At 37.9% G+C, this 20,561-nt stretch overlaps 3 protein-coding genes across 7 annotated transcripts in view; 2 read left to right on the plus strand and 1 right to left on the minus strand.

Moving 5' to 3' along the window:
- pald1a (phosphatase domain containing paladin 1a) overlaps positions 1–6,169 on the minus strand; it is a 65,661-nt gene extending 59,492 nt beyond the window's left edge. Inside the window, exons 1-2 of one of the 4 annotated variants that reach the window (XM_074619062.1) lie at positions 5,964–6,169; positions 1,799–1,844 (exon numbers count right to left, since the gene is read on the minus strand). The gene's annotated coding sequence lies outside the window, so the exon portion shown is untranslated. Of the gene's footprint in view, positions 1–1,798; positions 2,228–5,963 lie in introns of those variants that run through there. The other 3 variants (XM_074619061.1, XM_074619064.1, XM_074619060.1) reach the window with 3 other exon arrangements.
- A 1,293-nt stretch (positions 6,170–7,462) lies between these two features.
- ndr2 (nodal-related 2) lies at positions 7,463–13,894 on the plus strand. Its single transcript, XM_074620216.1, has 3 exons — positions 7,463–7,733; positions 10,701–11,488; positions 12,713–13,894. The coding sequence occupies exons 1-3, from the start codon at positions 7,463–7,465 to the stop codon at positions 12,863–12,865; spliced, it is 1,212 nt and encodes a 403-aa protein (XP_074476317.1). The 3' UTR covers positions 12,866–13,894.
- A 101-nt stretch (positions 13,895–13,995) lies between these two features.
- On the plus strand, positions 13,996–18,706 carry lrrc20 (leucine rich repeat containing 20). 2 transcript variants are annotated; one of them, XM_074620218.1, is made up of 5 exons: positions 13,996–14,059; positions 17,310–17,398; positions 17,626–17,775; positions 17,929–18,096; positions 18,185–18,706. In XM_074620218.1, the coding sequence occupies exons 2-5, from the start codon at positions 17,329–17,331 to the stop codon at positions 18,307–18,309; spliced, it is 513 nt and encodes a 170-aa protein (XP_074476319.1). In that variant the 5' UTR covers positions 13,996–14,059; positions 17,310–17,328; the 3' UTR covers positions 18,310–18,706. The 2 variants fall into 2 exon arrangements, with proteins under 2 accessions (XP_074476319.1, XP_074476318.1); XM_074620217.1 differs by lacking the exon at positions 13,996–14,059 and adding an exon at positions 15,231–15,486.
- The last annotated feature ends 1,855 nt before the right edge of the window (positions 18,707–20,561 follow it).

Raw genomic sequence — 20,561 nt, forward strand, 5'->3', positions numbered from 1 at the left:
TCAAGGGGAGATGGTTTTTTAACGCTGGGGAGAGACCTTTCAACACAACCTCCCCGTATCAAGATGAGAGGAGAGAGACGCAAGTGTGGCAGCAAGAAACCACAAATTCAATGCAACTTGCTTACTTGGTAACATCGCTCATCTCATTCACGGGCATTTCTGGTCTCCCTGGAGGCCACTCATTCAGTCTGCCAATGTTAAAGTCTGAAAGCCCGCTGGCTGCACAAAACCACATAGAAACGACAAAATTATATGAATGAATCCGATCATATTGCTTGGGAAATCTGACGACAACATATCAGCAAAAGACTCTTCAGCGTTGCTCAAGAACCTACTCTAATGTATTCCAATTGTTGGTGTAAACCAATCCTCGTCTTATTTATAACAATGACACAATGTCCCCACAGTCTTTCACTCATCACAGGATACTAGACCACCAAACCATTCAACACAACCAGGTCACACACCCCCAGGCCGAGGAAGTGCGAGCACACCTTGACAGGAAATGCTTAGTTGTACTCTCTGAAACTTCCTCCCTGCAGCTGTACACATATTTCACCAGTGAGGTTAAGGGTTACATGCAGGCGCGATTCCACAGGACATCGCTAGTTCCTGAGCGAAATATCAGTGCAGCGCGGAAATGAGCTCAGTGCTTCCTCTGCAGAAAAAAAATCGCTTTATGTTTTCCTTCGACTGTTCCAAAAAAGACCTCATTGTGAATTTGTGTCAACTTACAGCTCTTGATGTTTGTTTTTTTGTCCAAAATAAATCGTTCCTGCGGCAAAAAGGAAACCCTGTGATGCATTGTTCAAAGGATGCAATTTCTAAAATCTGATCAAACTACCCCCCAAATAGCTTTCGCACTGCAAAACCGAGAGTCCAGATTAAAGCGCACAAACTGAATGGAAAACAACTGACTGAATGGCACGTTCTTCCAGAAGCAGCAAATCTACTGGGACTCCGTGAGTGACACAAAAACAAACTGTGCTACTGCAGTGAATATGACATAAATCACATGAATAACCTTTGGCCTCTTCTGCATTCTTGCTTTCATCACAGCCTCGACACTGAGCTGCTAAAAAAGGGTGCGTAAAAATCTATTTTTAAAAACACCCTGCCTGTAATTTATTTCATTTCAAGATGGCAATTTTTTATCCCCCGCCTATGATTTTAAGGCTGCAGTAATGTGGCTTTCATTTTTTCGTAACCCCAGCGTCTGACCACAATATTCTGTCAGCGCCACCAGGCCAGCTGACAGCATTTTTTATTAGTCGCTGCCTCAGACAACCTCTCTGGATAGATTTTTACACCAGTTTGTTAATATGTTTCGCTCGCCATTCAGACTGAAGTGGTAAACTTGTGTATGCGCAAACACATCCCGACTTAAGCAGCTGCGTTTTTCTAATTCGGCGTGGGAAGCCAGGATCCTGTCAAACAGGCGCTGGTCCTCTGGTGAAGGAATGAGAGCTGATAAACACTTCAGAGGAGAGAACTAGGCATCACATGCCACGAAGAATGTAATCCGTGTAGCTATGTGAACATCAAACATGACTGGTATTATAAAGACATCAAAAGATACCTCTTTGCAAAAAAGGGAAAGGAGCTTTTATATGCTATGATAGATGATTTTTTTTTGTTGCAGTTGCATAGTTTAGCCTTTAAATTTCAAGTGTGAGGTAAAAAAAATCACGCCGGGCATCTGACAACAACGTACGTTTCCTTGTGTATCCACCAGAAACACACTGATGATAACAAGCCTGCAGCAGGACTCAAGTATCATAACACAGAAGTATCATACCTGACATTCAGCTGATCAGTCCTCCATCCGAGAGGGGCTCGAGTCTCTGAGGGACACAATAGAAAATAGTGGGTTAAAAATAAACAAAATGAGAGCTCTCCTTCAGGCAGCAGTCTCAGTCAGACATCCTCGGTGGCCTCTCTCTCTCTCTGATCTGTGAGGCAATCTGTCTCTTCCCGCTGATTCGCACTACGGCAGGCGGCGGTCTCGCATCATTAAGGCGTCCTTATAAAGCAAGTCAGTGAACGCGTCCTTCAGTGAGGACAGATCCCAGACAGGCTGTCTGCAGGAGGAGGCAGAGGAGGAGAGGAGGGGGAGGTTAGATGGGTGACGGCATGCTCTCTTGTTGTTACTTTTTTGTATGCATCCCCTGTGCAGGAGGTGCAAGGTTGCTCATGCATGCTGGGATGTGTGCGTGTGTGTGTGTGTGTGCGCGTGCAACTGTGTGTAAATGTGTAAAAGGAGGATGTGGAGGCGGACCCAGAGAGGCTTACTCATCATCCAGTCCGCTATCCAATCACTACCAGGAGCCTCCTGGCAGCACAATGCCGCCTCCCACACATGGCAGACCTTTTAACAGCCGTCTCAAACACATTAAATTAAAGCCTTCACTTATTAAAACTTATTACAAATCGGCTGCAGCAGCTTACTGACGTGATGTAATGTAGAGACCTGGAGCCAGGAAGCTGACAATCAGCAACAACTGCACACAGATGACATCACGTAAAGCCTAATTCACTACGATGCTCTAATTACTCCATTCATTAGCGGTTAACACGTGCCACGTTGGAGGCAAACAGGCTTACAGCTGGGCAAACACTTCGATTTTAAGCTTGAGGTTCAGCTGCAAAGGGGCTGTGTGCTCTACCTCTTGTAACCCTGAGGACAGAGCATCTCATCACTTAAGTGTCCTATTTCATTCTGAGGGCTGTATAAAGCAAGAACAAAGCACAAAGTATATTATACCTGCACACAAAAAAACAAATTCTGCTACCTGGCAACAACTACGACTCCAAAACAGCCAAAAACATCAAGCTTATCATCTCCCTGGCTGCCTGTGAGAATATTTTCTCACATGATAACATCCAAAATTAAGCACATTTGCAAACGTTGTGAGTGGTTTTTCGAGATATGGATGTCAAATCTACTGCTGCTGCCACACCTGTTCCTTCCTTCCTGCAGCTGCAGCAGCAGCAGCAGCAGCAGCAGCGCAGGCCGGGACTCTGATGTTCTTGCAACACATTGGATTATGAAACAAATCCCACCCACGGACCGCAAACGGCACAACATGAATGAATCAATCCAGCAGAGTGTGAGCAATCACAAACAATGATTTCCTTTTCTAGGTGGGGTTTGTGAGATCAAAACCAAATATGAAGAAAACAAGAAACGGTCTAGTACGTGTCATTAAAAGAGTAGAAGGCTACCAAAATGACACATCTAGTTACTTGACAGGTTCAAACCCTTCATTTCCTTCCGATTGGTCTATTAGATGGCGATAAAGTACATTAGATTGTGACAGATTAATAAAACACTTCCTCTCTAATAAACATCCCCAATGGAAAGAAGAGCATACGGCTAATATCACCTGTCTTGTCCAAGTCCTTTCTCAGGTCTGGTGTCTGTCTCATCCCCAAAAAGCCTTATAACAGCAACAGGAAAGGAGCAAAATATTTCAACTCAGCCAAAGTTCAGCTGCTCGGAGCGGTACGAGCATGATAGTAAATGACTATTACTTCGATGCAATGTTAACTTTCTAAATGTTCTTTATATTTTCTCGCACTAACTTTTCCTCTATCAAAAAATACCATCAAGTTTTAAATATACCACCAACACTAATGGTCCTGGGAAGATGAAATAACAATGACATCAAACCAAAGAGACACATTTTGGGGGATATTAAATATCCACTTGAGTCCAGAGATCAAATATGACACCTTGTGGTAAAAATTATCTATTGCACTCAGGCGTTTACACAAGATTTCTAGTCACAGTGACACAAATGTTCATTGTCTTAACACAACTATACTTCAACTCCAAACAGGTGTTTATACAGTAACTTAACAGATACTGTAAAAGCTGCAAAAGGGGATCAAAACAATCAGACTCTAAAATCTTTTATGGGACTCAAATTTATAAGAGAAATGTCTCATATCTGCTGAAACAACCCTGCGTTTTAGGGGGTTAAACTTGCCTGAAGAAACAACCAATATTCCTACTACCTATAAGTAGTTAATAATAAAGCAACATTTCATGCCAGAAAATCAGCAGCTTCTCAAGTTAAGCCTGGGAGGAGTAAAGTTTCTGTTCTACCTCTCTTATCAAGATGAACAGCTCAATCATTTATGATCCAGGTGTCCATTCATCGAGGAGTTTCACGCTCTCACTCTTGATTAATTGTCATGTTCACGGTTTGATCTGCGCTCCGGGTTGTCATCAGGAGGAACCAGTTTCTGTCTTCCCCCCAGGATGTGAGGTAAAGTGATATGAACGGAGGAGACTGATCCCAGCTGCCCGGGATAAATCAAACAACAGCCGGGACTACGATACAATACATCAAAGGACACGCTGTGCTTTGGGCTTTGCATACTTTACGTTACACCTGATGGGGAGAATGGACATGACTGAACGTTGATCATGTCTGTGGGCATAGTGTTGCACTGAATATATTGAGTGATATATTATTTTTGCATTGCATTCAAAAAATATGCCAGATTAAAAGTGCTTTTTCTGCCAATGAGATGATTACAACTTAATATGTTGGCTATGATATAGTATCTTTAAGCATGTAAGTTTACGTTTGACCTTTGGGACCAATATGTGTAACCAAATAAACTAAAAGTCCACCTACTAGCTTCTCAGAGCTTTCAACTGTGTCTTCTTCAATGAAGAAGCTAGTATATGAACCATTGATCTTAGATGATTTTGCATTTAATATGGCTATATCTTACGGTATATAAATAATACATCCAAGCCAGTAAATTATATATTTGCTATTAATGTTATCCATGTGTGGAAATTGTTGTGGTTTTGGGCAGTGTTTCCTATTTTGTGAAAAGCTACCAAAATATGATCTAATCATAATAATAATACATTTGTAATACATATATAGCACTTTTCATGAAACTCGAAGGTACTTTACACAGTTAAAATGATCATAAATCAGAACATCATAATATATAAAACAACATTAATCCATAAAAAGGGGAGTTTTGAATTGAATGTGGACAGGTTGGTGGAGTCTCTGATGTGTTTGTGTTTGGGGAATCATTAGTGGTACACTCAATGCTTGCAGAAGTAGGTGCAAATGAAAAAAAAAAAAAAGTAGTAGTCATGTAGTGCATAACACAAACATTTTACATATCACATTTAATGAGGAAAATGTATGTGTTTTCAAAGAAAATGAAAGCTCACATTAGCATTTATCTGAAAATGTGTTTCCCTGATAATGAGCTCCCAACTGGAGGTCATATTTGACCCATATTTGTGTCATTCATGAGTGGATGGTGGAAGAAGTACCTACATCTTTTACTGAAGTAAAAGCACAAATACCAGTCTAAAAATACTCCATTACAAGGAAAAGTCCTGAATTGAAAATGTTACTTAAGTAACAGTACAGAAATATTATCAGCAAAATGTATTTAAAGTATCAAAAGAAAAATGACTCAAGTGTTATATTCTTATAGAATATTACATTATTCTGTTTTTATCACTAATATATACATTTTACACACACAAAAGTAATAAAAGTAGTAGTCATGTAGTGTAAAAAAATGTGTTTTTAAAGGAAATGAAAGCTCACATTAACATTTATCTGAAAATGTGTTTCCCTGATAATAAACTACCAACTGGAGTTCCTAGTTGACCCATCTTTGTGTCATTCATCAGTGCCATGGGACCAAATCATTGGCTTAGATGCACAATCCAGTGCAGGCATGAAGAGTGGTGGGGGGTGCCAAGCACATGTATGCTCCATCAACCACATAAACACTTAATACACAAATACTCTTCACTCTTTATCAAAGTGCAAATACTTTACAATGCATAATTAATAAAAGGTGTTCAGAAACGGTGCAAGTTTTAGCATCTAAAACCAGCATGAAGGTGAACTTCTCGGCTGAACGTGCATCGTGCAACAAGAGCAGTAAACTTTAAAGCTACTCACCATTTGAGCAGCAGACAACAAAACGCGTCTGGCCTTCAACAAAACATGTTTTCAGAGGTCGGTGTGTCTGTTGTGGAGGATGTAGCCGAGGTGCACCGCTCTCTGTTGGGGAAAAACAACATCCATTGATTTTTTTTTTTGCTCCTTTCTCGGGAATTTTTTACAAGGAAAAGGATTTCTCTATGTGAATAAAAGACGGACCACGCATGCGCAGTGTGCGGTCATCCTCGGATGCTCTCTGCTAGTCTCACTAAGCACAATAATAAAGCACATCCAGACATTCAAATATTAATTACTCAGCTTTATGTGACATTTAATGCAGTTTTATATATCTTGAGAAGCCAGTTTGAAAAATACAATTATCTGAAAATATGTTTCATGTTATTAGTAGACTTAAAATTAAAAAGGCATTTATATCCACTGATGAATTTAAGGGCATCATAAAGAGGTGATAGAGGCATGTGGTTGTTTTTCTTCAGAGGACATTGTGTTAAACAGCTGTTTTGTGTGAATTATTGTATATCATGTTGTGATTTTGTATACTCCATCACATCTCAAAGTCCTGAATTCAAAATGTTATTTAAGTAGAAGTACAAATACCACAGTTTAAAATACTCCATTACAAATAAAAGTCCTGAATTCAGAATGTTACTTAAGTAAAAGTACAGAAATATTATCAGCAAAATGTACTTAAAGTATCAAAAGAAAAAGTACTCATTCTGCAGAATAGCTCCTTTTAAAGTGTTATACTCTTATAGAATATTATATTATTCTGTTTTTATCACTTTTTATATATATTTAAATATATACACACTTGTAATTGTTTTTGTTTTTTTTAATCTATTTTTTTTTTAGCTTTATGTCTATTTCTATCTTCCTGTAAATTGGAGCTGTGTAAGTACATTGAGAGCAACTTAAAAGCAGTTTGTCTATACATACTTGGCCAATAAAGTTGATTCTTATTCATTGACCTTAACTTTTTTATCTAAATTTGTATATTTTACCTTAACATCCTTGTGTGGAGCCCTTAATGTATATTAGTTGTCATATCAATGTCATACTGTGCTATAAATGTTATTTATACTGAATATTGAGTGATGTTTTCACAATGTTTTATGTTAATGTTTGTTTCATTAGTGCACATGCAGCAGCCCAATCATTCCCTCCATAGTCCATTTCAGTATAGATACATTACTCTATGGGAAAGCCTAACAATTAGTGTAGCCCAAATAGCTGGAACAATTAATCCAAGGATGAAGCAGAAGCTCCAAATAACATGTTGCAAACAAAGAGCTGCTCTCACCCTGTAAACACTCACCCAGGCGCCTCATTACCACCAGAATGGATGATGAGCTGTCAGGTAACACGTCTTGAGGACGCATGTCAATTTCCTTTAATGTTCTCAGCTACTTGTTAAACATGAAAGGGGGGTGTGTGGGTGAAGGGCATATATATAAGACAGACCCTAATCTCCGTGGAAGAGGAATTTGTCATTAAACATGCGCTCATTTGGAGCTCGGAGCGTCGCGCTGCACGCATCTCTGCTGCTGCTGCTTCTGGTGCATGGAGGCACCCAAAGGACCAGGGATAGAGGTTATATGAGGGCGCAACCGAGGTTTTCCCTCATGGATCGATCAAATGCATACCACCTGCCGACCTACATGATGCACCTCTACAGGAATTTCAAATCCAACTTTTCCAGGCCTTTGGATACTATGGAGCAGGATGCAGCAAAGCAGGCAGACACAGTGAAGAGTGTGATGGCTAAAAGTAAGATTTGGTTGACTATTTGTTTTATTTTTATACTTTATTTTTTCCTTTTTTCAAGGTTGTTTTCATATATGCAATCCACTGTTTGTAATTACAACAGTCTATAACTTTTAAGTAGATGAGCTTTACAGACATACCCATCAAGTATACTAGAGGAGAAAACAACCTCAACATTCAAAACCAAAACCAAGAAAAGAAATAACAATAATAATGACAAAAAGAACAAACAACAACAAAGCAAACAACAACAAAAATCAATAATCATACAAAAATAAGAGAGTAATATTAAATGAAATCAACAAATAAGTTAATAGAAAATAAAAAACTGGTTGACTATTTTTTAAGAAATGGAGAGTATGATGAGAAATGTATATATGTTTTTATTCCTAAAGGTTTTCCAGAATGTCAGATCCCTCCTTTAGGACTTAAAGACCCTCTGAAATGTTAGTTGGTTTTTTTTGCTCCAACTGTCAAAGTAAGATTTACTCCTCTATGAAGTTGTGGACAAAACAAGACATTTGGGGACGTCGTCTTGGGCCTTGAGAAACACTGATGGACATTTTATTGACCAAATATCCAATGATTAATCAAGAAAATAATCAACAGATTAATCAATAATGCAAATTAGTTAGTTGCAGCCCTACATTATGTATAATAACTGCAATTTTAGGGTTAATACCATTAGGATTTATGTTATTTGTAGGTCCAACCACTTCTTTTGTTTTGCAAAGTGAGCTGTAGAGTAAATGCACATTATGTATAGCTCCCTTTGATAATGTCCTCATGATCAATGCTTGTATACTGATGAAGATTTCAGCAAATCAAAAGCTGCTTCTTAAAAATAATCCAGTCACTGTGCCCACATGTGCTGCGCCCACATCTGTAATGGGTCTTCATTGTGATTCAATGAACAGGTGTGGTTCAGATTAATCTAGAGGATTAAAGCGTTTTAAACATTTAACTTGTGTATTGTCCAGCAGTGCATTGGCCTATAAATGTTTTTATTCCTAAAGGTTTTCCAGAAAGTCAGATCCCTCCTTTAGCACTTAAAGACCCTCTGAAATGTTAGTTTTTTTTTTGCTCCAACTGTCAAGAGGCAGTCGCCAGACGACCTAAAGGGTTTCAATCCACATCCCACTCAGGGTGGTGAATAATAGCAGAGGATCAGCGTGTGAAAAGGCTGGTTTTCTGTCTAATTCTCAAAGCAAACCTCTTTTTTCTTAAATAGGTGATGTTGATTAGACATCTCGCCAGACATCCCCCTATACAAATCCTCTTGTTAAGTCAAATCAACAACTTCTCCTCAGTTCTTTTTTCACACTTGGCTTGATTAGATTAGAGCTAGAGGATTTAATGGCACAAGCAGAGACACTGCTGGGTCTAATTCCACATCCCTGCTATATAGGTGTTAAGAGTTACTACCTATTTTGTTTGACTGAGGATATGCAGAAGCCGTGCTACAGGAGCGGAGGCAGAGATATTTTTTTTCACTAATATGTTTATTGGGTTTTCTTATTTTCACAAACACAATAAGAATAAAAAACAAAAACAAAAAAAAACAACAACAAACACTAGTACAGCTCAGATAAAAAATGTTTTATATAGGAGGTCATAGGAAATCCATAGTCCATAGTGCAGGGAAGTCACAGGATATATGAGTTCATGTTCAAGATACTCCTTGTGAGATAATGGAAGAGAGATGTGTTAAATGATTGGTTTCGGCCTTGTGTGTTTGGGTTTTTGAGTGGATGAATGGTTGGAGGAATGGTTTTGTGCTTTTGATCAACGGGTCTGGCTAAATAGGCCAATGCACTGCCGGACCATACACAAGTTAAATGTTTTAAAACGCTTTAATCCTCTAGATTAATCTGCACCACACCTGTACATTGAATCACAATGAAGACCCATTACAGATGTGGGCGCAGCACATGTGGGCACAGTGACTGGATTATTTTTTAAGAAGCAGCTTTGATTTGCTGAAATCTTCATCAATACAAGCATTGATCATGAGGACATTATCAAAGGGAGTTATATATACTGTGCATTTACTCTACAGCTCACTTTGCAAAACAAAAGAAGTGGTTGGACCTACAAATAACATAAATCCTAATCGTATTAACCCCCAAATTGCAGTTATTATACATATGTAAGGCTGCAACTAACTATTATTTTCATTATTGGTTAATCTGTTGATTATTTTCTTGATTAATCATTGGATATTTGGTCAATAAAATGTCCATCAGTGTTTCTCAGGGCCCAAGACGACGTCCCAAAATGTCTTGTTTTGTCCACAACTTCATAGAGGAGTAAAGAAACTAGAAAATATTCACATTAAGAAGCTGAAATCAGAGAATTTTGACTTTTTTTTTCTCTTTAAAAAAATCCTCACACCGATTAATCAGTTATCAAAATAGTTTGCGATTAACTTAATAGTTGATCATTTATCGATTAATCTGTTATTCGTTGTTAAACTCTAGACATATGGTGGTTGGTTATTGAGGTTTGAGGATGCTGATATCTGTTGACTGAAATTTACATGCATCTATTTCAGTTATTACAATACACATATACAAATATTTTTAAAACAAAAGTTTTTATTACATCACATGAATCACATGAATGCAAAAAAACTTAAAATGTTTTGGTCCACAACTTAAAGATATTTAGTTTACTGTCATAGAGGAGTAGAGAAACCAGAAAATATTCACATTTAAGAAGCTGGAATCAAAGTATTTTGACTTTAAATAAAAATCACTCAAACCGATTGTCAAAATAGTTGGCGATTAATTTGACAAGTAATCGATTAATCGTCGCAGCTCTAAACACAACATGTTGTATTTTCTTTCAGGTGGTTTTTGCTTCTCCTGGGAAGCTCACTAGCACATTAGTTTGTGTGTTGTCATATCGGTTTGATTTTAGCATTATGTCCACTAATAATAAGTTGTCTTTCTCTTTTCACTATATTAGGTTTGACGTACAGACAGAGGGGCTGGATTGCGACCTTTGACCTCCATCCCCTTCTAGCTGACAAACAGATCCAGGCGGCGGAGCTGAGAATCCGGCTCCCTCGGACACCGACTGCTTCTAACTTCACTGTGGAGGTCTATCACCAGCACGGCCAGGCGTGCCATACGCACAAGAGCTGCCAGGAGCAGCAGCTGGTGGGGCTGCTCACTGAATCATCACTGGTCACTTCATCACAGAGCTGGAAAGTGTTCAACATGACAAAACCTCTCTTGAGCTGGCTCAGGCGAAAATCGGCCACGGCGAAGATTCGACACAAAATAGTGTCAAGAAGGAGGAGGGGGGTGAAGACAAAGAGAGGCCTGTCGCTTCCGGATCAGCCCGCCTTTGCGGCGAGCCCGAGGAGAGAGCAGGACGTGAGTGACCGGGCCTTGCTGGTCGTCTTCTCACAAACCGGCTCTGATGGAAACTCAAAGGCCAAAGCCAGCTTACTCCACACAGCTGAACAATCCAAGTTCTTGTCCCCCGCTGAAATCAAAAGGGCCCGCGGGCCAAAGAGGCGCAGGAGCAAACGGGGCCAGAGAGAACAAACAGTGAAGAGCCTGCAGGCGTCCAAGAAAGGGAGTGATAAATCTCTCTGTCGCAGAGTCGACCTGCACGTAGACTTTAATCAAATTGGCTGGGGGTCCTGGATCGTCTTTCCTAAAAGATATAACGCCTACCGCTGTGAGGGTTCCTGCCCCGGTCCCCTGGGGGAACACCTGAATCCAACAAATCATGCGTACATGCAGGTGAGTAGTGCAGATTATCTGGAACACCCCAAAAATATCCCTACATGACCTATTGGAGTTATCACTGACAGATTAAAGGGACAGTGTGTAGGATTTGGCGTCATCTAGTGGTGTGGTTGCAGATTGTAACCAACTGAGTACCCCTCTGCTCACTCTTCCTTTTCCAAGACTGTGGTGATGTGACCCGCCGAGGGCAAAACCTTGGTAACGCCATTCGCCTCAGAGGCCATCCTTACTATAATAACACTACTTTAGGAGAAATGGAAGTCAGACGGCGGCTGGCGGTACCACGGTTTTGCACTCTGCGGCTCACGTTACCGCAGTTTCACAAGCGTGTCGGAGAACTACGGTGGCCTTCCGGTAATGTAAAAGTGTGAAAGGCTCTCTCTAGAGCCAGTGTTTGGTTTGTCCATTTTGGGCTACTGTAGAAACATGGCGGACTCCGTGAAGAGGACCGGCTCCCTGTGTAGATATGAAGGGCTCATTTTAAGCTAACGAAAACACAACAATTCTTAGTTTCAGGTGATAATACACTAATGAAAACGTAGTTATGAATGTTATATTCCATTTCTGTTGATATAACCCCCGAAATGTTACACACTGTTCCTTTAAGGTGACCTGGTTTTGTTGTTTGGAAGGTCACATTTACAGTAAATCTGAAAAGACATGGATGCAACATAATGCTTGAGACTACAGGAGGAAACTAGACTAGACAAAGAAAAGATATGCAACTGCAAAACCAACAATATTGTAAGAGTTTAAAGAAAGAGTACAGCTGCAACGATTTGTCGTTTAATCGATTAGTCAATAACCAGCAATTTTGATAATGAATGACTGATTTTGGTAGTTTTTTAAGCCAAAATTCAAACATTTGCTGGTTGGAACTTCTCACATGTGACAGTAAACTGAATATCTTTGGGTTTTGACTATTAATCAAATAAAACAACTAATTTGAATTCATTCCCTTGGGCTGAGGGTAATTAAAACAGATGTTTTATACATATATTTTATAGACAAACCGATTAATCGAGAAAATAATCAGCAGATTAATCAACAATGGAATAATCATTATTTGCAGTCCTATAGAAAAACAATGATAGCTGCTCACTGGCATACACCTAAACAATTGAAATGAAAAATATCAAGAGTATTTGTCTGTCTTGGTGTCTTTATTTACAGAGTATTTTGAGTCTAAACCTTCTGTTTTGTTTCTTCCTTTCCCAGAGTTTATTGAAACATCACCACACAGACAGAGTGACGCCCCCCTGCTGTGCCCCGACCAAAATGAGCCCATTAAGCATGCTGTACTACGAGAACAGAGAGATGCTCCTCCGACATCACGAAGACATGATCGTGGATGAATGCGGCTGCCAGTGACAGCTACAACTACCTCCAAACATGACCTGTGTTGCTGAGCGGTGTTAACAGCATAAAACATGCTGTGCAGGAGCAGCCAACGTCTGAAAAACAAAAAGAAAACACTTAGCCAGGAGGAAAAAAAGCTCTTTGATATTCGTCAATGTAAGATTGTGGCTGATCTATGCGCAGAGCAGAGATGGGATTTTAATTTGCGATGTGAGCTCTGGTTTGTTTGTAAGGAGAACAGTGTTGTTTGTAAACTGTGCTGAAATACAAACTCAACAATAGCATCCAGCCCTCCGGCTGTGTGCAGATGTCTACAACTTTATTTTCCTTATCAATTTCACCAATGTAAACATGAAATTGTTGAATATTCCAGCACTGTTTTTATTGTACACAGCCATTTGTGTAACTGTAAATTAATGTATATTTATTGTAAATATTAAAGAAATTGTATTTATGTACATTTTGCACATTGATTATGTATTTTTTTATGATCTATTACTTATACTATATCATCTGGGGCTGGGTATATCTTTTATTACTAATCAAAGTATGTCCGTAACAGAAAGTATTAAAAACTGTCAAGTGCCTAAAGCTGGCATCAATTGTCTTGTGAGATTGATTATCTTGTTCACTTATTATCTGATCAAATATTTTTTTGATTTAAACAATTTGTTCAAGCGGAGAAAGGGTGGGTTTTGTAAAAAACCTATATCTGTATTTTTTTTTTTTTTTAAAAGATTGTTTTGGTATACGATATCTAGTCTAAAAGCACAGCTTTCCCAGAGCTGCCTGATTTGGTTTTACGTTGTCATAAACACAACATACTTGCAAACATATCCACAAAACACAATACCTGTCATCACTCAGATCACTGGCATATTTAACTGCAACTACAATGTGCGATACAAAAGAACCGATACACAAAAAGAGGTGGATTTTTCTAGTTTTGCAGTGTTTCAGTCACCCACAGTGAGTCATAGCTAAATCTAAATACAGCACTGTATGGGAGGGGAATATCCAGCAAATACTGTAAAGTGGCAGTTAGTTATAACAATGCTAAACTATTCATTCGTCTGAGGCCAGAGAGCTCATTGTATTCAAATCCTTTTGAAAATACTCTGACTAACCAGGAATTTGCCAGAGTCATGATAACCATGGCAGTGGTCAAACTCATCAAACTGGAAACTAGTTGACCAGGACTCAGAGGTAAGACAACATTTAACTTCCTAATGTCAGTCTCACAGGCAAATATGTATGTGGATAAAAGTCTAAATTCAAAATATATTCAGAGAGATATTAAAAGTAAAGAAGCATAGAAAAAAAGTATGTCCTTCTTGCCCTTTCTTCATACCTTTTTAAAAGGGGCCATAACAAAGAAATATAAAGAAAGGAACAGAAGGGAGGAAATCATCACAACAATACTCAGACTGGATCACACAGGTCTTAATAGCACTTTGGCTTTAATGGGGAGAAGGAAGAGCGACAAGTGTGGGGATTGTGGTGTTAAAGAAAATGTGCAGCATATCCTAATTCACTGTAAAAAGTATGAGGCTGAAAGACAAAGACTACAAGTCAGAGAGGAGGGACAGGACTGGGATTTGATGGGGATACTGGGAACAGAGGGTGAAGGGGTTGAAGGCACCAGGAAGGCAACTATTAATGTTCTATTAATGTTCATTATTAATGTTCACTATTAATGTTCTATTAATATTCACTATTAATGTTCACTATTAATATTCACTATTAATGTTCACTATTAATGTTCATTATTAATGTTCTATTAATGTTCACTATTAATGTTCTATTAATATTACTATTAATGTTCACTATTAATGTTCATTATTAATGTTCTATTAATGTTCACTATTAATGTTCTATTAATATTACTATTAATGTTCTATTAATGTTCACTATTAATGTTCTATTAATATTCACTATTAATGTTCTATTAATGTTCATTATTAATGTTATATTAATGTTCTATTAATATTCACTATTAATGTTCTATTAATATTCACTATTAATGTTCACTATTAATGTTCATTATTAATGTTCTATTAATGTTCTATTAATGTTCTATTAATATTCACTATTAATGTTCTATTAATGTTCACTATTAATGTTCTATTAATGTTCATTATTAATGTTCTATTAATATTCACTATTAATGTTCTATTAATGTTCACTATTAATGTTCATTATTAATGTTCACTATTAATGTTCTATTAATGTTCTATTAATGTTCTTAAGAGACACAGGATTGGTGTGTAGAGTTTAAGAGTAGCAGTAATGTGTAAAATGACCTGATGTTACACACAGTGCTGAACAGTAGGTGGCGGTATGCACCTTAAAGTTGGTTGCGTTCTACCAGAAACTGAGAGAAGAAGAAGAAGTTTGCTAATAGTAGCATAGCTAGCATATTCCTTTACTTACTAGCTAACTGTTACACTAAATGTCGCTAAAAACAACACAGACTTCTACAAAGCTTGTTTAACGTTACTATTATGAAGTGTTGCTAGTCTTACCTTCCTCATGAATAGGGGGAACAATCAATGAACTGCCCAAACTGGAGCTAAAAATACACAGAGGCAGCTGCCAGGCTCTGTAACCTGTAACAGTAGCCTCTAGTTTGGGTAAGTCTCTTCCTATCCTGGTGTGGGTTTAATGAATCATTAATAAAATAATGTCTATGTATAGCTCAACAGACTGCCTGTGTATTAGTCCAGTACTGTAGAGCTGCTGTAGTGCTAAAGCTTATCTTATATTATCTTACTATATACTTCACGTTCACATATAGAGGTAGGAAATATGAGCATTACCCAGCCCCACCTTGGTTTAAGCGTTAAGTTACGTTTACCAAAAGTAGGCCTATATGTAACATGAATAATTAAGCCTTACTGTTTTACTTCACTAACGTGTGTTTTAATGTTTGGGAAACTTTCTCCCTTTATAACATTTGTATAACGACCGCTTTGACTGATTTAATCAGATTTCCCATTCAAATTCAGGGTTGTTCCACGTTACTTGAACTATACTTGAGTATTTACCATTTTATTAATGCTAAGCCTACTTTCTACTAAGCCTACAAATACTGTACTTTTTACTACCTTTATCTGGCAGCTTTAGTTACTAGTTACTTTGTAGAGTCAGATTATCAATACACAATATAAAAAAAAAGAATGAATATGTATTATTATAGATTAAGATTGTTTATTTGTTTTGCACAATTTAAGACTATACAACATAACAACAAAATAAATGAATAATATACAGTGCAGGAAGAAGCAAAAAATCCACTGTGCTGATCTGAAGCTTCCACCTAGAGACAAGATTAATATAAATAAATAATATGACTACATAATAGTGATAACAAAACAATTAGGACAATATATATATAATAACAACAATAACAATACAGTAAATATATAAAAAAAGACAAATGTGTGTGTGTGTTGCGTGGAAGTGTATGGTTAGTGTTTGTGAGAAGGATATTGATTTAAATATCTATAAAGATTAAGATACCCAGCAGCATATAAAGTCATTGAGATTTGCTCCACCTTTACCAGCTGCAACATTAAAGTGATGTACACATTAAATCCAGTAATATAATATATATCATTCTGAAATGAGCCATTCTGCATAATGAATACTTTTACTTTTGGTACTTTAAGGCCACATTTTTATGCTAATACTTTGGTAGGCTACTTTTACATAAGTAAGGATTTGAATGCAGGACTTTTGCTTGTATAACCAGTGTTTTTACACTGTAATATTGCTACTTTTACTTGAGTAAAAGATTTGAATACTACTTCCACCTCTGCTTGCATTAACAGTTTCACAGGGTATTGCTTTGTAATCCTTTAACTGATCTGAAAGCATAAAAATCCCCAACATTTTGGGGATTGTCATTCTTTACAATAGATTATTTTGTTGAGGACGAGTTATTTATTGATGACATTTACAAATTACCTCCAATTTTGGGGATTTTTATGATCTCCAATTGTAGGCGTATTTCTTGTTGCATTTACTACTTTTACTTAACTTTCGAAAACCTTAAACATTTGAATGAAGGCTCGTACAGTGAAGGGTATTTTTTGCTTTGTACTTACATACATGAATGATATCAGTATGTCTCTCAGGAAATATTAATGTCAATTTACAGAAAATATTTACTCAGAGAAAGCTAATTGATTTATTTCCTTTAGTTACTAATAGGATCCTATTACTCTGGTGATAAATAAAAAAATATATATTTTTGATTCTGTCACATATGATGTGTTTAATATAACCAAAGCCTAAGAATACACACAGCACAAAGTTCACATTGACTCATTGTCAAGTGTGGTAATTGCATGAAGCTGGATACATTTGTAATAATATACTATCATTATTAGTTACTGTGATTAGTATTTGGCTGTCATACATCTCATGCATAAAAGTATAATGTTTCCCTTAGGAACAATTACAGCAGAAAGATGGCTGAGGCAGTCGCAAACGTGGCCCGGAGGGTTAATGAAACCGTCGAGGATGGGAAAGACACATTAGGTAAAACTCCCTTCACACATCTTTCCCTCTTCCTGCTGTTTGAATGAACAGCCCTGATTCAATATTCTGGTTGATGCTATATTTCACCAGCAGGTGGTGGCAGAGGCTTAAAATAGTCTGCTCAAATAACTTTAAATCACACATTTGTGTGTTAATTATAGATATTCAACATTCCCCTTCTGCGTTAATTCCTCATAATCTCATAATCATCTCCTTCTTCTCTGCAGATCTGTCAAACTGCAAGCTCATTTCCTTCCCAGACGGTGTGTTCAAGGTCCTGAGGAGTGTCTCAGATAACATCCGCGTTATCACTCTGGCTGACAATGAATTGAAGTCCGTTTCCAGCAAGGTCTTCTCAACCTTCCCTCAGCTGAGAGGTATAGTGGATAATAACACAGCAGTCATTTGATTCATGGACTCAATCTTCAAGAAGTTGTTAATCTCACATGCTTGTTCACCTCACAAATGTTGACGGAAGAGCAGACAAGCGACTCCTCGATTTACTCCCTTGTCTTGAAATATGTTTGCAGAATTGGACCTGCGAGGAAATGTTCTCACCAAACTGCCTGACGCCGTGGGAGGGATGGAGCATTTGACCTGCATCAATCTGGCTAATAACAGCTTCTCCATCTTCCCTGATAAGATTACTGAAATAGCCTCACTGGAGAGGATTAACCTGGAGGAAAATAGCATCACCGGTAATAATAATAATATATTAACACAAGGGGTTGTATTTTCTTATATGGCTTGATCTTAAGTTTACTCTTTTTTTATTTTGTTCCACAGAAATACCAGTGGAGAAGTTGTCCGACATGCCGGCACTGAAGTGGCTCAACGTGAAGTCGAACCCTTTGGACTCAAACACTCAACACGCTCTGCAATCTCCTCACAATTTTGAAACAGAGTCCTAAAATCTGTTTTATTTACCCACCTATGGACTGCATGCTGTGTGCCTTTTAACTACTTCATTTGGATGCTTTCGGTAGCCTTGGAGATGAGGAAACATAATACTTGAAGATATTGAACTTAAGATATCACAATGGGTTTACAAGAAACAAGAAAACGGAGGTGTGTAATTAAAGATGATATCTTCTTTAATTGAGGTTTTCACTCCCGCTGGCAACCACACCAAGCAGCCTTTACTTTGTCCTCTCTGTATGAACTACAAAGAGCTGAAGTTGCTGTTTGGAGATGAAATCAATTCATCTTTATAAACCTTATACATCTTTATAGACTTTTCATGACTTATTTATTACTTTTGATAGAATAAAAAAGTTTTTATTCAACTAAATTATGCACTGAAAACTATGCGGTCTTGCTGTGTCATTATTTTTCACTGGGTGACAGATTCATCGCCGAGATTATGTTAGATGAATTTTGTTAGACAACACATGATGGCTTACAGAAGTGTTCCCTGACGTAAAGTTCAGTTATACTGTTTTATTTAGGACTGCTGCTAATGATTATGTTCATTTTCAATATGCCTGACAATTATTTTCTCAAATTAATCATTGTTTATGCTAAGAAAAACGGTCGTAAAATAGTCAAAAATACCCATGATGATGTCTTCTAAGTATCTTGTTTTTTCCGACCAACAGTCCCATATCCATAATCTGTTTACAACGATATAAAAGAGAAAGAAGCAGCTAATCATCACATTTGAGAAGCTGGAACCAGTGTGTGTTTTTGGCAAATTATTAATTGGTTATTAAAGGAACAGTGTGAAACATTTCATGGGATCTATTAGCAGAATTGGAATATAATATTCATAACTATGTTTTCATTGGTGTTTAATCACCTGAAACTAAGAATCGTTGTGTTTTCGTTAGTTTCTACAGTAGAACGGATAAACCAAACGCTGACTCTAGAGAGAGCCTTTCAGGTTTTTACGTTACCTGAAGGCCACTGTAGTTCTCCGACACGCTTGCGAAACTGCGGTAACGTGAGCCAAAGAGTGCAAAACCGTGGTACCGCCAGCCGCCGTCTGACCTCCGTTGGACCTAAAGTAGTGTTATTATTTTAAGGACGACCTCTGAGCGAGGCGAACGGCGTTACCACGGTTTTGCACTTGGCGGCTCACGTTACCGCAGTCTTGGAAAGGGAGGAGTGAGTGGAGGGGTTGGTTGCAATCTACAACCACACCACTCGATGCGGCCAAATTCTACACACTGTCCCTTTAAATAGCTGCCAATAAATTTTCTGTTGATGAACTAATTGTTTTGTTTTATTAGAAAGTTATTAAGGTTCACATTTACAGCCATAAAAGACAAATATGGTTATACAAATTTGCAAGATAGCAGGGTGGGCTGGGGTACAGATATAGTTAGGGGGACGATTTGGCAAATTAAAAAGCGGAGAATCTCACATTTTTGTATTTAGACATAAAGAACGGGTTTAACACTATTAAAACAGTAGCAACATGTTCTCCTGTAGTTCGGCCTCAGGCTGCTGCACAGAGATCTACACTCATAACAGAAAACAGAGTACAAAATCGATTGGAGAGACGAGCAAAGTATTCTGAAACTATCTGATCACTGGAAGCGAGCTGGAGGCACCACTGAGACGTGATTTACAGATAAAGCACACATAGATCTCTTAAAGCCTCCATCTGTAGTAGAGGCTGCAGGTGACAGAGGCTGATCCACACTCAGGCTTTTCAAGAATTCTTTAAATAGCAACACTGCTGAGTCTGGATCACCCATAAGTTGTATAAGATGTTCACTGTGTTCATATCAACCACAGAAGAGCAAGAAGAGCGAGGTATCGTCATGATGTGTGAGGGACTCACAATCCTTTTTTTGTATAAATATTTTTAAATTTGACTATTTTATGTGAGGGATGCCGGATTCTGACCAAGAGAAATATTTAGCACGGCGGCCGGCTTACAGCGTCACGTGACTCCTCTGCTGCCCAGGCTGTGACCTTGTATTGACTCTTAATCATCTATAAACCAGAGGAAAACTATACGGTCATTTACATTTTTTTAGGGTTTTAGTTTAAATACGGTACAATTTCTCCAAACAATCAGCTCCTTGTTAATCATTTGATCTAAAAAACACTACAATTATAGACTATATTACAATATATATATTGTGTAGCTGCAATGATCAATCGATTAGTTGTCAACTAATTAATCTCCAACTATTTTGTTAAGCGATTAATC

This window comes from Sebastes fasciatus, chromosome 20 (genome assembly GCF_043250625.1).
Source record: "Sebastes fasciatus isolate fSebFas1 chromosome 20, fSebFas1.pri, whole genome shotgun sequence".
Classification (NCBI taxonomy): Eukaryota; Metazoa; Chordata; class Actinopteri; order Perciformes; family Sebastidae; genus Sebastes; species Sebastes fasciatus.

Coding starts and splice junctions, on each gene's coding strand:
- ndr2 (XM_074620216.1), top strand. CDS start 7,463: ATGCGCTCATTTGGAGCTCGGAGCGTCGCGCTGCACGCATCTCTGCTG. Junction 7,734..10,700: donor GAAGAGTGTGATGGCTAAAA/GTAAGATTTGGT, acceptor TCACTATATTAG/GTTTGACGTACAGACAGAGG. Junction 11,489..12,712: donor CAAATCATGCGTACATGCAG/GTGAGTAGTGCA, acceptor TTCCTTTCCCAG/AGTTTATTGAAACATCACCA.
- lrrc20 (XM_074620218.1), top strand. CDS start 17,329: ATGGCTGAGGCAGTCGCAAACGTGGCCCGGAGGGTTAATGAAACCGTC. Junction 17,776..17,928: donor AACCTTCCCTCAGCTGAGAG/GTATAGTGGATA, acceptor ATATGTTTGCAG/AATTGGACCTGCGAGGAAAT. Junction 18,097..18,184: donor GGAGGAAAATAGCATCACCG/GTAATAATAATA, acceptor TTTGTTCCACAG/AAATACCAGTGGAGAAGTTG.